The sequence below is a fragment of the Epinephelus lanceolatus genome, chromosome 20, assembly GCF_041903045.1.
Source record: "Epinephelus lanceolatus isolate andai-2023 chromosome 20, ASM4190304v1, whole genome shotgun sequence".
NCBI lineage: Eukaryota > Metazoa > Chordata > Actinopteri > Perciformes > Serranidae > Epinephelus > Epinephelus lanceolatus.
In genome coordinates, this window is record NC_135753.1 from 7,730,990 (window position 1) to 7,744,675 (window position 13,686).

The following is a 13,686-nucleotide window of genomic DNA, read 5'->3' on the forward strand; positions in this document are numbered from 1 at the left end:
TAGGTGGGGGGAAAAAAGGATATATCATTATTGGTATTGGTTATCAGTCAAATTTGTTGTTATATATTGGCATAATGGATATTGGCAAAAAATCCAATATCCTGTATCCCTAATTTCTACAGTTTGCATCAAAAATCACACTCCACTGCGGAGTAATAGCAAATCTTAGTCAACTTTCAATATTCAAAGCAATAAATATCTATAAATCTGTTTAGAAAGCATAGGGGAAAAGTGCTCCCTATACCTCCAGAACTTGCCTTAGAAGCACCATGATTTTAAGTTTTCTTCAATATGAAAGTAATCCAGTGATAGTTGTCTGTACACCCGTGGTACACTGGAGACAAAAACTGCTCATAGCTAATTCAGCATATTTTCAATGGTGCAAATTTGCCAGTATAAAACAAAAAACATCCATAAATCTGCTTATAAATCATAGGAAATATGCTCCTCATACCCCCAGAACTGGCATGAGAATCATCACGCTTTTAAACTTTCTGCAGTGTCAGAGTAATGCACTCATAGTTGTCTATACATCCATGGGTAGACTGCAAACAGGAGCTGCTAATGGCTGATTCGGCATACTTTTAATGGTGCCATTTTGCCAATCTAAAACAATAAACATCCATAAATCTGCTTACAAATCATAAGGGAAACAACACTCCCTATACCTCCAGAACTTCCATTAGAAGCATCTTTTTTTTTTTTTAGTTTTCTTTGCTACCAAAGTAATCTAGTGATAGTTGTCTGTACACACTTGAGTACAATGCAGACATGAACTACTGATAGCTGATTTGGCATAGTTTCATTGCTGCCAGTTTGCCAATATAAAACAATAAACGTCCATAAATCTACTTAGAAATCAGAAAACAAGATGGTCTTTATACCTCAGGACTTGCATGCAAATCATCATGTTTCTAAGTTTTCTTCAGCACCAAAGTAATCCAGTGATAGTTGTCTGTACATCCATAGGGACACTGCAAACAGGAGCTGCTAATAGCTTATTCAGCATACTTTGATCCTTCAGCCAACCAACTGACTATATGACAACCCCCAAAGTCCCCACATTATGGGAACTGTGTTTCAAAAACCTGAGGCATGATTATCCCCCAAATTAAAATAAGACAAAGAGTACTAATAGTTGGTGGATCGCATATTTCTCTCCAAAGTAACAAATTAAAAAATGTGTTTGGGGGTGTGGGGATGTGTTTGGCATGTTTAGTGGGGTCCCAAAGTGTCATCAGAGACTGACTGCACAGTTTTCATTCATGGCTCAGAGTCTGCAGTCCTTCACTTGGACTAAAACCAGAGCTTTTTCCCTCCACTTCCTCTCCATCTACAGCCTTGTCCTCTCTGTCACCTTCCAACTTTTTCCCTCTTTCTCATCATAATCCATCACTTGTCCTGTCTGCCATCCATCTCCTCTGCTCACTCTCTCCTCTCTCTCTCCCCCCTGCTGTGCAGATTTCAGGCTTATCCTCCCGACGCTGCACTTACCGGCAAAGTAAATAATCACCATAATCGCTTTTATTGTTATTATTGTTTTTGTCAGGCAGTAGTATCAGTGCTATCAGTGTCTGAATCACAGCTGTTGTTCCAGCAGGGGAGCAGACAGGCTGCTAATCTGCTCTTACGTAATGCTAATTCATATCTGTTGTTTTTGTTTTTTCCTTTTTGGCCAAGCAGACGAGTAAGAAGTGGTCAGACTTTGGTGGCCCTGCTGATAAATCTCAAGCTGTGACCGTCAGGGGACTTCTTTTTTAAATTTTGTCAAATTTGAACTCCGGTTGATTCCTACATCCCGGGGAGAAGGAGGGAGATAATGACAGGGTTTCAAAATAAAAGACGCCTACTCATTGAGCACTATGCTTCACCTCTGAATGCTTGGTAGCACAAAATGAAAACAAATCAGGAATGTAGGCAGCAGATGTCCTTAATGTGACAAAAGAGTACATCTATTCACAGACCTGGTCTATAGTGTAAGCATCCAGTGTAGAACTGCTGATTGCTGGGCACTGTTAAATGAAAACGGAGTGTTTAAGGTTTAACGTACACTGGTTATGTATAGAATGAAGCAGCTAAACAGAATCAGGTTTATTGCCAAATAATTTTTTTTACATGCAAGGAATTTGGTGTGTAACAATACACATAATAAGAGAAAAAAAAGAATGCAAGTCAGGAAATATAAATATTGAAGCAAATGTAGTACAAAGTAGGAAAGAGCACAAATACAAAGAGTGCAAATACACATAATACCAATAAAGGTGCAAGTATGAGAATATCAATAAGCAGATATCCAAAATCCACAAATTCCAGAAATAGTCAAGTCAAGTTTATTTATTTTAAAACAACAAACGTTGACCAAAGTGCTTTACAAAGAGATTAAATGAAACACAGGTATGATCAAATAAAAACACAGATATTAATAAGAGATTACATTTAAATTAATAAAAATGTCTTGATAAAATCATTACATAAACAGAACTGCACAAACAACAAAATAAAATACAAACAAATAAAAAGCATAATGTTATCAGACACCTCTTCATAATCATAATATAGGGGGCTTTCACATCAGGGAACCAGGCCCAGATCTGAGTACACTTGTGTCCTGTCAAGTCCAATGGAAAAGGTGGTCTCGAGTATGGTTCATGTGTACTCCAGTGCTGTGCACATCAGGTGTGAACACCAGCTGTACCAAAACATGGAAGAGGAATGTTATTTAACGCAACTACAAGGAGTTTTTAACTGGTTATGAAAGAGTCTTACTTTAATACTGATGCCTCTACATCAGATGGCAGTGTAGCCCGCCACAGATAGACCCAGATCCAGCTTTGTTGTCACCTTCGACCCTCAGTCAGAGCTCCTGGGGGGCAATCAAATCTTATTCGGGCATGGTATGAATCAATCATACCTAATATGAAAACTCCCTAAAAGGCTAAAGAAGAGACGTCATTCTTTGGACGGGTTTTAGATGTATCAGTGGAGGGTGAAGATCTTATTTTTCGTATGACTGAAAGTACTGTATCACCTTTGGTTTTAAGTGAGTGCGTGGAATGGAGAGCAGTGATCAGTCACCAGATCTGAGGGGTCAGGAGGTGGGACAGGGAATGAGCAGTTCAGAGATGTTACCTGGTGCCAGTCCATGCAGTGCTTTAAACTGGTAGTTCTAATTTCTAATTGGTAGTTCTAATCTAGGTAGTTCTAAAGTCTTTGTAAATTTCCTGTGGCGTTCTGTGGTGTTAACAGTCTACTGCTGCTGCCTCTGTCCGTGACCAGTACATCGATGATACTGTATTTTTTTCTGTAACTGTTTACATGAAACCATTTGCCAGTTTTCATGGTTTTCACAAAGATTGTAGTCTTTCAAACCAAAATCTCCAGAATGTAGCACAGGTATTCAGTTGTATTGAAATCTGGTGATTGCTCATTTTCTTTACGCATGTCATACAGCGTGAGAGGGTGTTGATTTATGTGTTGTACAGTCAGAAGCATCTGCATTCGTTATGTTTCTTTACTCATTTAAACCCATCTTTAATCCTTTTGCTTTTGCAGGTGTTCTTCCAGGAGAATCTTGTTTGTTCCAAATACATTAGTTTTGTAAGAGTTTTGCACAGCGGCGACCGGATCTTTGCTCTCAAACCATAAAAAATGTGATGGCACAACAGTCTCCTTCAGTACATTATTCTATGCTTTCTTTTGATTGTCACATTGGCTAGCCATCCTGTTAAATTTGTCTTCTGATTAAATCGGAACCACTGAAACAAGTTGTAGAAAGCCTCTGCAAGTAATTGGTTGCTGGCAGACACTCTGTGCTGCAATAAAATGGTTAATCAGCAGTGCCGTGCACTGTAGAGCCGATGCGCTGCTGGTTCTGCCGGCTTGAATAGAATATAATGTCTATAGCCTTACTGTTGTGTACAGCCTTATAGACTGAGCTGAGTAGTGATGCGCGGGTCGACCCGTAACCCGCGGGACCCGCAAATGGACCTGCGGGTCGGGCAGCAGTGATCGTCTGTTAAATCGGTCTGTAAATGATATTTTGACATTATTGGCTATTACTGTCATGGCATCTGATGGTACTGATGCGTTGAGCAGGTGACAGTCCGCGGCCGTTTTCAAAACACACTTGTGTCACGCGCTCCAAAAGAAACTTGTTGAAACTTTAAACAATAATTTATTGTACAAAACGAGGGAAACAAACGTTGACAAAAACGGTTCCATGATTCATATTAAATTCAAAAGGTAACGAAAAAACAGTTAGAGGGAATAGTGATAAAGTGGTAAAACTTGGCATTGATCCACAGCCTCAGACGGATGCGCTCAAGCGTGCCGTGCGCACAAGCTGCATTGGTAGGCTAGACTATATTTTCTAGGGGTGGGAGAAAAAATCGATTCACGTCAGTATTGCAATTTTTTGTTTTACAATTTTTAAATCGATTTTTTTATTAAAAAATCGATATTTTCCTAATTAAAATGCTTCATTTTAGTCTATGTTTATAAGCCGTTATAAGCCATAAGTTACCACTCTTCTCCAGCAGAGAGCGAAATGTTTTTCTTCGACTATCTAGTAACGTGACGTCATATCTGTTTGCGGGAAAAAGCAGAAACAGAAAGCGGAAAATGGCGGACAACGTACAGAAATGCCCGGAGTTACGACCTCCACCATCACATTTTAAATCAAAAGTGTGGACACATTTTGGATTTCTTGCTTCGAGGGGAAAAGCAGAGCTGGACATGTCGAAAGCTATTTGTAAACTCTGCAATGCGCAAGTCGCGTACTGCGGAAACACGACTAACGTTACCGCCCACCTCGCAAGACACCACCCTGAGGTAAATTTAGAGTTATTAGCCAAACGACCCGCAGCAGCAAGCCAGCAGACACTTAAAGCAGCATTGTACAAACTACCCAGCAGTTCTGAAAAAGCAAAGCGCATAAGTAGGTCAATTACTGACTTTATTTGCAAAGACTTGCGGCCTTATAGTGTTGTGGAGAATACGGGATTCAGGAACATGCTGTACACCCTGGAGCCGAGGTATGTTATACCTTCCAGAAAGTATTTCTCTGAAACAGCAGTGCCTCAGATTTACAAGGAGATTAAGGTGAAGGTAAAAGAAAAACTCAGCGGAGCAGAGCGTGTTGCTCTCACCTGCGACGCATGGACTTCACGGGCAACCCAGTCCTATGTCACCATTACAGCGCATCACATCAGTGAAGATTGGTCTCTGTCCTCCCACGTCCTCCAGACCAGGGTCATGCATGAGTGTCATACTGGCTCAAATGTAGCAGAGCTGCTAAGTAATGTGGCGACTGAATGGGGCATCACAGAGAAAGACCCTGCTTTAGTCACAGATAATGCGGCTAATATGGTTGTCGCCACACAGTTAGCCGGCTTTCTCCATGTAAAGTGCTACGCGCACACACTCAACCTCGCCTCTCAGCGTGCCCTAAAGCTGCCGGCTGTTGCAAGATTACTCGGACGAGTACGGCGTGTGACTGGATTTTTTCCATAGAAGTGCCACATCACTTCATGTTTTGGAGCAAAGACAGAAGTTGCTGGAGCTCCCCGCGCACAAACTTATAACTGACGTATCAACTAGATGGAACAGTGCGTATGATATGGTTGAGCGTTTTCTGGAGCAACAGCCAGCAGTCACAGCTGCACTGCTTTCCCCCGATGTGAGAAAAAGAGAGAAAGACATCAGCACATTCACTGAGTCGGACATATCTAATGCGGAGGAGTTCATCCAGGCCCTGAAGCCCATGAAGGTGGCTACATGTGTTATGTCAGATGAGAAAAACCCGACAGTCTCTGTCATAGCCCCACTCCATGCACAGCTCCTGCAAGCCACCCAAGAAACCCTTGGAGATCCTCCATTTGTCAGAGACCTGAAAGAAGCCGTTCACCAAGACCTTAGTAAGAGGTACACGTCCGAGGTAGAGAAGGCCACACTTAATCTAGCTTCAGCGCTAGATCCAAGGTTTAAAGTGCTGCCGTTCCTGCCAGAGGAGGAGAAACAGGAAACATTTGCAAGACTGGTCGCTGAAGCTGCAGCCACTGTGGAGCATTGTCAGGTAAATAAATAAATAAATATATAAATAAATAAAGCAATAGAGACATGTTGTACTGTATGTATTACTTATGTAGTACTACAGGTGTGTGTGTGTGTGTGTGTGTGTGTGTGTTTACACTAAAAGTTCTGGAGGTACATTTATATTAAAATGTTTATATTATGATTATGAATAATGTATGTAGAACTATTTGCTTATATTGTGTCATGATGTGTTGCAATGTAATTATCAAATAAGTAGAATGGTGTCAAAGACAGAACATAAAGACATTTTATAGTGTACTAATTAATTTTTTGTACCAATGTGTTTTATTTGTTGTAGGAAGTGGTGACGCAGGACCAGGAGGAACTTGGTGATTGTGCAGAAGAGGGCCAGAATAAAGGAGGAGACAGAGATTCCCAGGGCCTCCCATCTGCAAAAAGAAGAGTGTCCAGTGCTCTGGATGAATTACTAGGGAACACTTTTGGGGATACCAGGCAGGCACCAGCACCCCCAGAGAAGACAGTCTATGACAGTGCTGCGTAGGAGGTGAAAGAGTACAATAGAGCTGCTCCTTTGCCACTGTCTGAAAGCCCATTAGACTGGTGGAAAGACCATCATCATGAGTACCCTTTCTTGGCCAAACTAGCCAAGCGGTACTTATGTGTACCAGGGACAAGCGTCTGTGCTGAACGTGTCTTCTCTACAGCTGGGGACATTGTCACCGCTCAGAGGAGCAGCCTCACCACAGAGCACGTTGACCAGCTCTTGTTTTTGCACAAGAATCTTGACATTCCCAAGCACTAGCTTGATGAAGAGGATAGCTAAATGTAACAGTTCCCAGGGTACTTGAAAAAGTATATATTTTTGTTCATTTTATTGTACATTTTATTTACTACTTTTGAAGTCCAGGATTTAAATTTAAGTTAAAGGCTCACATTTGAGTTTTCAGGGGCTCTATTCATTTTGGCCTGACATTTGTTTTCTTATAGCACTGAGCAGGAACAGCTAAATAAGCTAAATAAATACTTAAAGTATTCTTTTTTATATTGTACATTTGTTTATGTTTACCTCTTTTACATGCAGAGTTTACTTCAGAAAATCTACATTTTTCATTCATTCTGTTAGAAAGGTTTCAGATGTGGAAAGTATAACCTTCAGATAGTACACTGAACAAAAATATAAACGCAACACTTTTGTTTTTGCTCCCATTTTTCGTGAGCTGGACTCAAAGATCTAAAACTTTTTCTACATACACAAAAGACCATTTCCCTCAAATATTGTTCACGAATCTGTCTAAATCTGTGTTAGTGAGCACTTCTCCTTTGCTGAGATAATCCATCCCACCTCAAGGTGTGGCATATCAAGATGCTGATTAGACAGCATGATTATTGCACAGGTGTGCCTTAGGCTGGCCACAATAAAAGGCCACTCTAAAATGTTCAGTTTTATCACACAGCACAATGCCACAGATGTTGCAAGTTTTGAGGGAGTGTGCAATTGGCATGCTGACTGCAGGAATGTCCACCAGAGCTGTTGCCCGTGAATTGAATGTTCATTTCTCTACCATAAGCCGTCTCCAAAGGCGTTTCAGACAATTTGGCAGTACATCCACATCCAGCATGTTCACCTTCAAGATCGTCTGAGACCAGCCACCCGGACAGCTGCTGCAACAGTCGGTTTGCATAACCAAAGAATTTCTGCACAAACTGTCAGAAACCGTCTCAGGGAATCTTATCTGCATGCTCGTCGTCCTCATCGGGGTCTCGACCTGACTGCAGTTCGTCCTCGTCGAGTGGGCAAATGCTCACATTCAATGGCGTCTGGCACATTGGAGAGGTGTTCTCTTCACGGATGAATCCCGGTTTTCACTGTTCAGGGCAGATGGCAGACAGTGTGTGTGGCGTCGTGTGGGTGAGCGGTTTGCTGATGTCAACTTTGTGGATCGAGTGGCCCATGGTGGCGGTGGGGTTATGGTATGGGCAGGCGTATGTTATGGACAACGAACACAGGTGTATTTTATTGATGGCATTTTGAATGCACAGAGATACCGTGACGAGATCCTGAGGCCCATTGTTGTGCCATTCATCCACGACCATCACCTCATGTTAATGACGAGCATGATAATGCACGGCCCCACGTTGCAAGGATCTGTACACAATTCCTGGAAGCTGAAAACATCCCAGTTCTTGCATGGCCAGCATACTCACCAGACATGTCACCCATTGAGCATGTTTGGGATGCTCTGGATTGGCGTATACGACAGCGTGTTCCGGTTCCTGCCAATATCCAGCAACTTCGCACAGCCATTGAAGAGGAGTGGACCAACATTCCACAGGCCACAATCAACAACCTGATCAACTCTATGCGAAGGAGATGTGTTGCACTGCGTGAGGCAAATGGTGGTCACACCAGATACTTACTGTTTTTTTTTTCACATTTCAGAGTGGCCTTTTATTGTGGCCAGCCTAAGGCACACCTGTGCAATAATCATGCTGTCTAATCAGCATCTTGATATGCCACACCTGTGAGGTGGGATGGATTATCTCGGCAAAGGAGAAGTGCTCACTAACACAGATTTAGACAGATTCGTGAACAATATTTGAGGGAAATAGTCTTTTGTGTATGTAGAAAAAGTTTTAGATCTTTGAGTCCAGCTCATGAAAAATGGGAGCAAAAACAAAAGTGTTGTGTTTATATTTTTGTTCAGTTTATATATTTTTTCTATACTATTTCCTCTTTTATATGCATCGAGGCTTTTGAAAAGAGAGTTTAAGTCCAAACAGCTAAATGTAGCAGTCTACCTTAAAATGGTTCAAATATGTTGCTGCTGAATAAATCTTAAAAACTGACTCGCATGTGATGTGCATTTTTTGGGGAAATATGGTCCATGATATAGTCTGTAGCCGTCATCATCATCATTCAACTTTTTTCCATGGTCAGGTGTTAAAAAAGCAAACTAAAAATCGCAAAAATCGGCAATATCGAAGAATCGCAATTTAAATCGAATTGGCACCCAAAAAATCGTGAAAGAATTGCATCGGGAGAAAAGCATATCGTCCCAGCCCTAATATTTTCACATTTTTAACAATGCAATTTAAAAGTTTTGATTTTTATTGATAACCTACATTTATCAACAACAGCACCAAAAAAATATGTTTAAAAAAAAAAAAAAAAAAAAAAAAAAAAAGTAAATAAAAAAAGATCGAATACCAAATTGTCATAACGAATACCTACCCATAGAAACAAATATTCGAATATCCGAATATTTGGGTACAGCCCTACTTGGTTATGGTTAGGAAAAGATCACGTTTGCCTTAAAACCCCCACATTTGGTGGCACATAGCTACTGGAAAACACCATGATGTATTGGCAAAAAGCACCCAGGTTCGGGGTCTCAAACGCTGCTGGGAAACGCTGCGAGGTGCCGGTGAAAAACATCCAGGTTTGGTGCCACAAACACCCATAGAAACACTGTGAAGGGTCAAAAACAGGTGGTCTGCAGCGGTCTGCAGCTTAGTAGGCCTCTCACCTACGTGTCACGCCGTCCACCATCCCATCCACCTCCCGATGACAACTCATATACTATGTCACTTTACAAATGTTGATATGCTACATCTGAAATGTACAAACATAAGGTATCCCTGGTTTGTACAAACGTAAAATGGAAATTTTCTTGTGGCATCTGCGCTATCTACTGATCTTTGCTGGTTTCAGCAAGCAACTTGCAGAGACTTGAAACATTTGTGTTGTGATGGTAGGTAGTCGCCAGTCAGTCATCTTATTTACCTATAAGTTATTGTTTGTTAATGTCGATACAGGCAGAGCCTGATTTGAAAACTCTGCGTCAGTGCTTCGAAGACACATTAGAAATCTCAAAATCTGTCTTTAAACATTTTCAAAAATGGTCATTACTCCTAATGTCACAACTATGATCTATATTTTACAACAAAGATAAATCTTCTCTGATGGATGATCTTTGTGAAAGAAGCCTGCACACTAAGTATTTGCTGTGACGTGAAGGTGTTTTCAGTTATAAAGCAGTTCAGGTGAACATGTTTCGACCTGCCGCAGTGACGTTCACGCAGGATCACACAGGGAGCTTATTATCATGTCACGGCCGTGCATCAGGTGTGTGGTAATGTGTGACGTCTCTGTCTGTGTGATTACAGGACGCACAACAAGATCCTGAGGACTCTGTGGGCGATGACGACTCCATGCCTGCCTGCACCGTAAGTCCACCTCCCTTCATTCTTGGTTTTAATGTTCAGATCCAACAGAGACGAAGCTCCAGATTGTGTTTGGAGGTTTCTGTTAGTCTTCCCTGACATTCAGTGGGCTTCAGTTGTAAACACGGCGAGTGCTGTTTGTACTGACAACAGAGTAACCCTGTGAACTCAGTGATGGCAGCTGTGTGTGTGTGTGTGTGTGTGTGTGTGGCCATGAGTTTGACTGGCTGCTATTGACAAGTAAACAGCCCTTCCGGTCATTTGTACATTCACATGCGTGCAACCTTATGTGCACACAGAGCTCAGTTCTGCTCTTTGATGATATATAGTCACTGTTTGAAAAAACTGACGCCTACTCCTGCAGGATAATTGCTGGTATGAAAGTGAAAGCGTAGTGTAGCTCACTATTAAGTCATGAGTCATCTTAAAGCAAAAAAACCCTCCCTCACATCCCTCCACTCTACTTGATATCATCATTTATTCGTGATTTGTCATTTTGGGATTAGATGTTGTTATTGACTCTACGCAGCATACATTTCTTCTCCAGCCACTTCCTGTGTCCCACTTTCAAACTTATACACACATTATTCGTATGTAATCCCAATAGTTTTACAGTGGAACAGTGCCAAGTAAACTGAGCTGCAAAATATGCACATCAGGATGGACACTAGCAAACTGATTGATGGTAATAAAGTTGCACATTTCTGTAGGATGATGTCTCTGGAGGCAGCTTAAGATGTTGTAATTTACTCATTTACAAATTTATAGTGAATTGTTCACACGTTACACAAATTTAGCCCTGATTTTCCACTCGTCAACAGTTTTTGGAGCTTCCCGACAAAAGCCCCAGGTCAGGGGCAAATCAGTGTTGGCTTGGCACTTGCAAATTGATGCTCAAGCACTATTTGTGAACTGTTCAAAGACATGAGCCAAAAGGCTTTGCCAGTGCATCAAAGACACAGGTTGAGGACAGAGACAAACTTCGCTGCAGCAATTTTCAATGTGTGTGTGTGTGTGCGTGTGTAATGTTTAATGGCTCATTTATGCTCAGTGTTAAATATGGACAGATGGCGCCTTCTGTGTACTCTGTGTTCATTTAATCCATGTCAGGATGTATATAATTGCCACACAGACCACTGTGTACAACGCTGCCTCTGTTTAAAGCTACAATATTACCAAGTCCTCCACCATTGCCTCGTTTGTTGCTGTCTAAAACTTTTGACTCCGTCCTCCAGTGCCATGTATTGGCTGTATCTATGCCATCATAAAGGGTTGTATCGAAGTATGAGGGCAGTGATGCTTGCAATGTTTCAAATGCACAAATCTATTTTTGTACGTAAAGGGAGTAAAAAAAAAAACTTGAATGCAAATGCCAAAAATTTGAAAAAATCTCATAATATGGCAAAAAAGTTTTGATGCTAAAGGGAGGTGGAAAAATTAGTGTATCGCTAAAAGATAAATGTGACAAAGTACAAAGGAAACAGATTCAACAAATGAATGATGACATGCAGTCATGGTATCGGATCATTTCGTATGCCACTGCAAGCGTTCTTCGTCATCTCTGGAGGCTTTTAACAGTTTATTTATGGACAAGACTGTGTGTATTCCAAAGCACATTATTGTAATTAGTTGTTCAAAACTCTCTCATTGTCCAGTGCACTTTCCACTATTACACACCCATTGTTTGCCTTTGTATGAGGGCTCACTGTAGTGGCACCTGACTGGAGAATTTATACCATCTGCTGCTTATGCGTCTGATCACACAGGAGGCATTTTGCAGGCTGCAAAACAAGAGGCGCACCGCACTGCCATTTTTTTTTTTTTTTTTTTTTTTCTTAACCGAATGCCACTAGTAAAAAAACACACACGTCTGCTGCACCTTTTTATTGTTGCCAGGCAACCACCCCATCACCTCCTAACATTCCTGTGTACTCAATGTACTATTAATTTATTTTAATCCTTTGACCATACTTAGTATCTAGTCCCTAAAATGTTCAGGTAGAGGGTGCTTGCTCTAGCTCTAGTTGAGGGTGAGAGGCAATCGGTTAATAGTTTGTCCGGCGCAAAGAAATGGAGATCTGTGTGGTTACACGAGACCCTAAAAAAGGGTGGATAAAGGGAAGTACCACCAGTTGGTCCAGGAGCTGCACCTTGATGGCGGCTGTTTCTAGGCATATTTTAGGATGACTCGGGGGCAGTTTGACAACCTGCTGTCTAAAATCGGGCCATATAGCTCTGAGTATCCAGCAACCGCTACCGCCAGTTTCTCCTCCATTGTTTGCCAGCTGTAAACTTGTTGTCATGACCACCACAGAAGGCCCACCTCTCAAATGATCCGATTGGACAATGTGGAGAAGGCGGAGATGAAGTGAGGCGTTTTTTCAACTCGAGGTGTTCAGAGTGCTCCAACAAAAACACCAGGCACTTAAAGCACAGAAATGCGAGGCGTGTCGCAATGCAAAAACTGCAAGCAATAAACCAACTCCCAGTGTTTGTGTAACAGTAGTATTTGGAAGAACACATACATTACATTACATTTTCTTTTGCCAATTTTCTGAAAATTAAGTTCAAATTTGTGCTTCAGTTGGATGGAAACCATACTGGAGAAAGGGGAAGAGAAGTTGGAAGGTGGACTGTTGTGTGCAAAGTTTTTGTAAGTTAGCCTTTTTGACTTTGGGTTGTGGTTCGACCCGCGCATCATGACATACTCGTGAAAGATCTTGAAGTGTATGACCGGTCAGTCATGTAATGTGAAAACCACAACTTCAAAGACTCTTGATTACAGCAATACATGTAATGTAAACAGCACAGTGATCTGTTGACTTTGAAAATTGTGTATGTATGTGTTTAGAAAAAAACGTGCAGTCTAAGAGGAATTTCTCATTCTATTCTATTTCTACGAACTTGCTAAGGTTGGATCAACTTTTTAGAACAGTAGATGGCTAGACTGAAACATTTTTTACTATTTTCTAATATGCAATGCTGCACACTGGCGCCTCTTTCTAATTTTACTGGTATTATTATATTACCTGCTTTGTTTTGGCTTCATTTTCATGTTATTTTTAATCCTTATGTGATCATTTCTTTCAACTTTGTTTTAAAAGGGGTTACGATTCATAGTGGATAAGCTTATAGTATCAAAAGCATGATGTTTCCACTTGAAGACTAGAATTTGACTTCGATCTTACTGTGAGCATCTACCTAGCTGCAAACTGTGTGTGTGTGTGTGTGTGTGTGTGTGTGTGTGTGTGTGTGTGTGTGTGTGTGTGTGTGTGTGCACATGCGCATGCAGGCAGGCAGGGCAGCTGCAAGCATTGATTTTTAAATGCAGAGGAGATGGCTTATGGATCTACTGTCTGAGAAGAGCTGAGCACTCATTACCTCACTCTCCAGAGTCTGCAGCACACA

The 13,686-nt window shown here is 41.3% G+C and overlaps 2 protein-coding genes across 3 annotated transcripts in view; both read left to right on the forward strand.

The window, feature by feature from the left end:
- rps6ka3b (ribosomal protein S6 kinase, polypeptide 3b) overlaps positions 1-13,686 on the forward strand; it is a 71,998-nt gene that overhangs the window by 5,185 nt on the left and 53,127 nt on the right. For both annotated transcript variants that reach the window (XM_033638940.2, XM_033638941.2), the window contains exon 2: positions 10,222-10,281. In XM_033638940.2, coding sequence (XP_033494831.1) covers positions 10,222-10,281 — 60 coding nt within the window. The remainder of the gene's footprint in view (positions 1-10,221; positions 10,282-13,686) is intronic.
- On the forward strand, positions 5,479-6,743 carry LOC144458919 (E3 SUMO-protein ligase ZBED1-like). Its single transcript, XM_078162752.1, has 2 exons — positions 5,479-6,073; positions 6,392-6,743. The coding sequence occupies exons 1-2, from the start codon at positions 5,618-5,620 to the stop codon at positions 6,593-6,595; spliced, it is 660 nt and encodes a 219-aa protein (XP_078018878.1). The 5' UTR covers positions 5,479-5,617; the 3' UTR covers positions 6,596-6,743.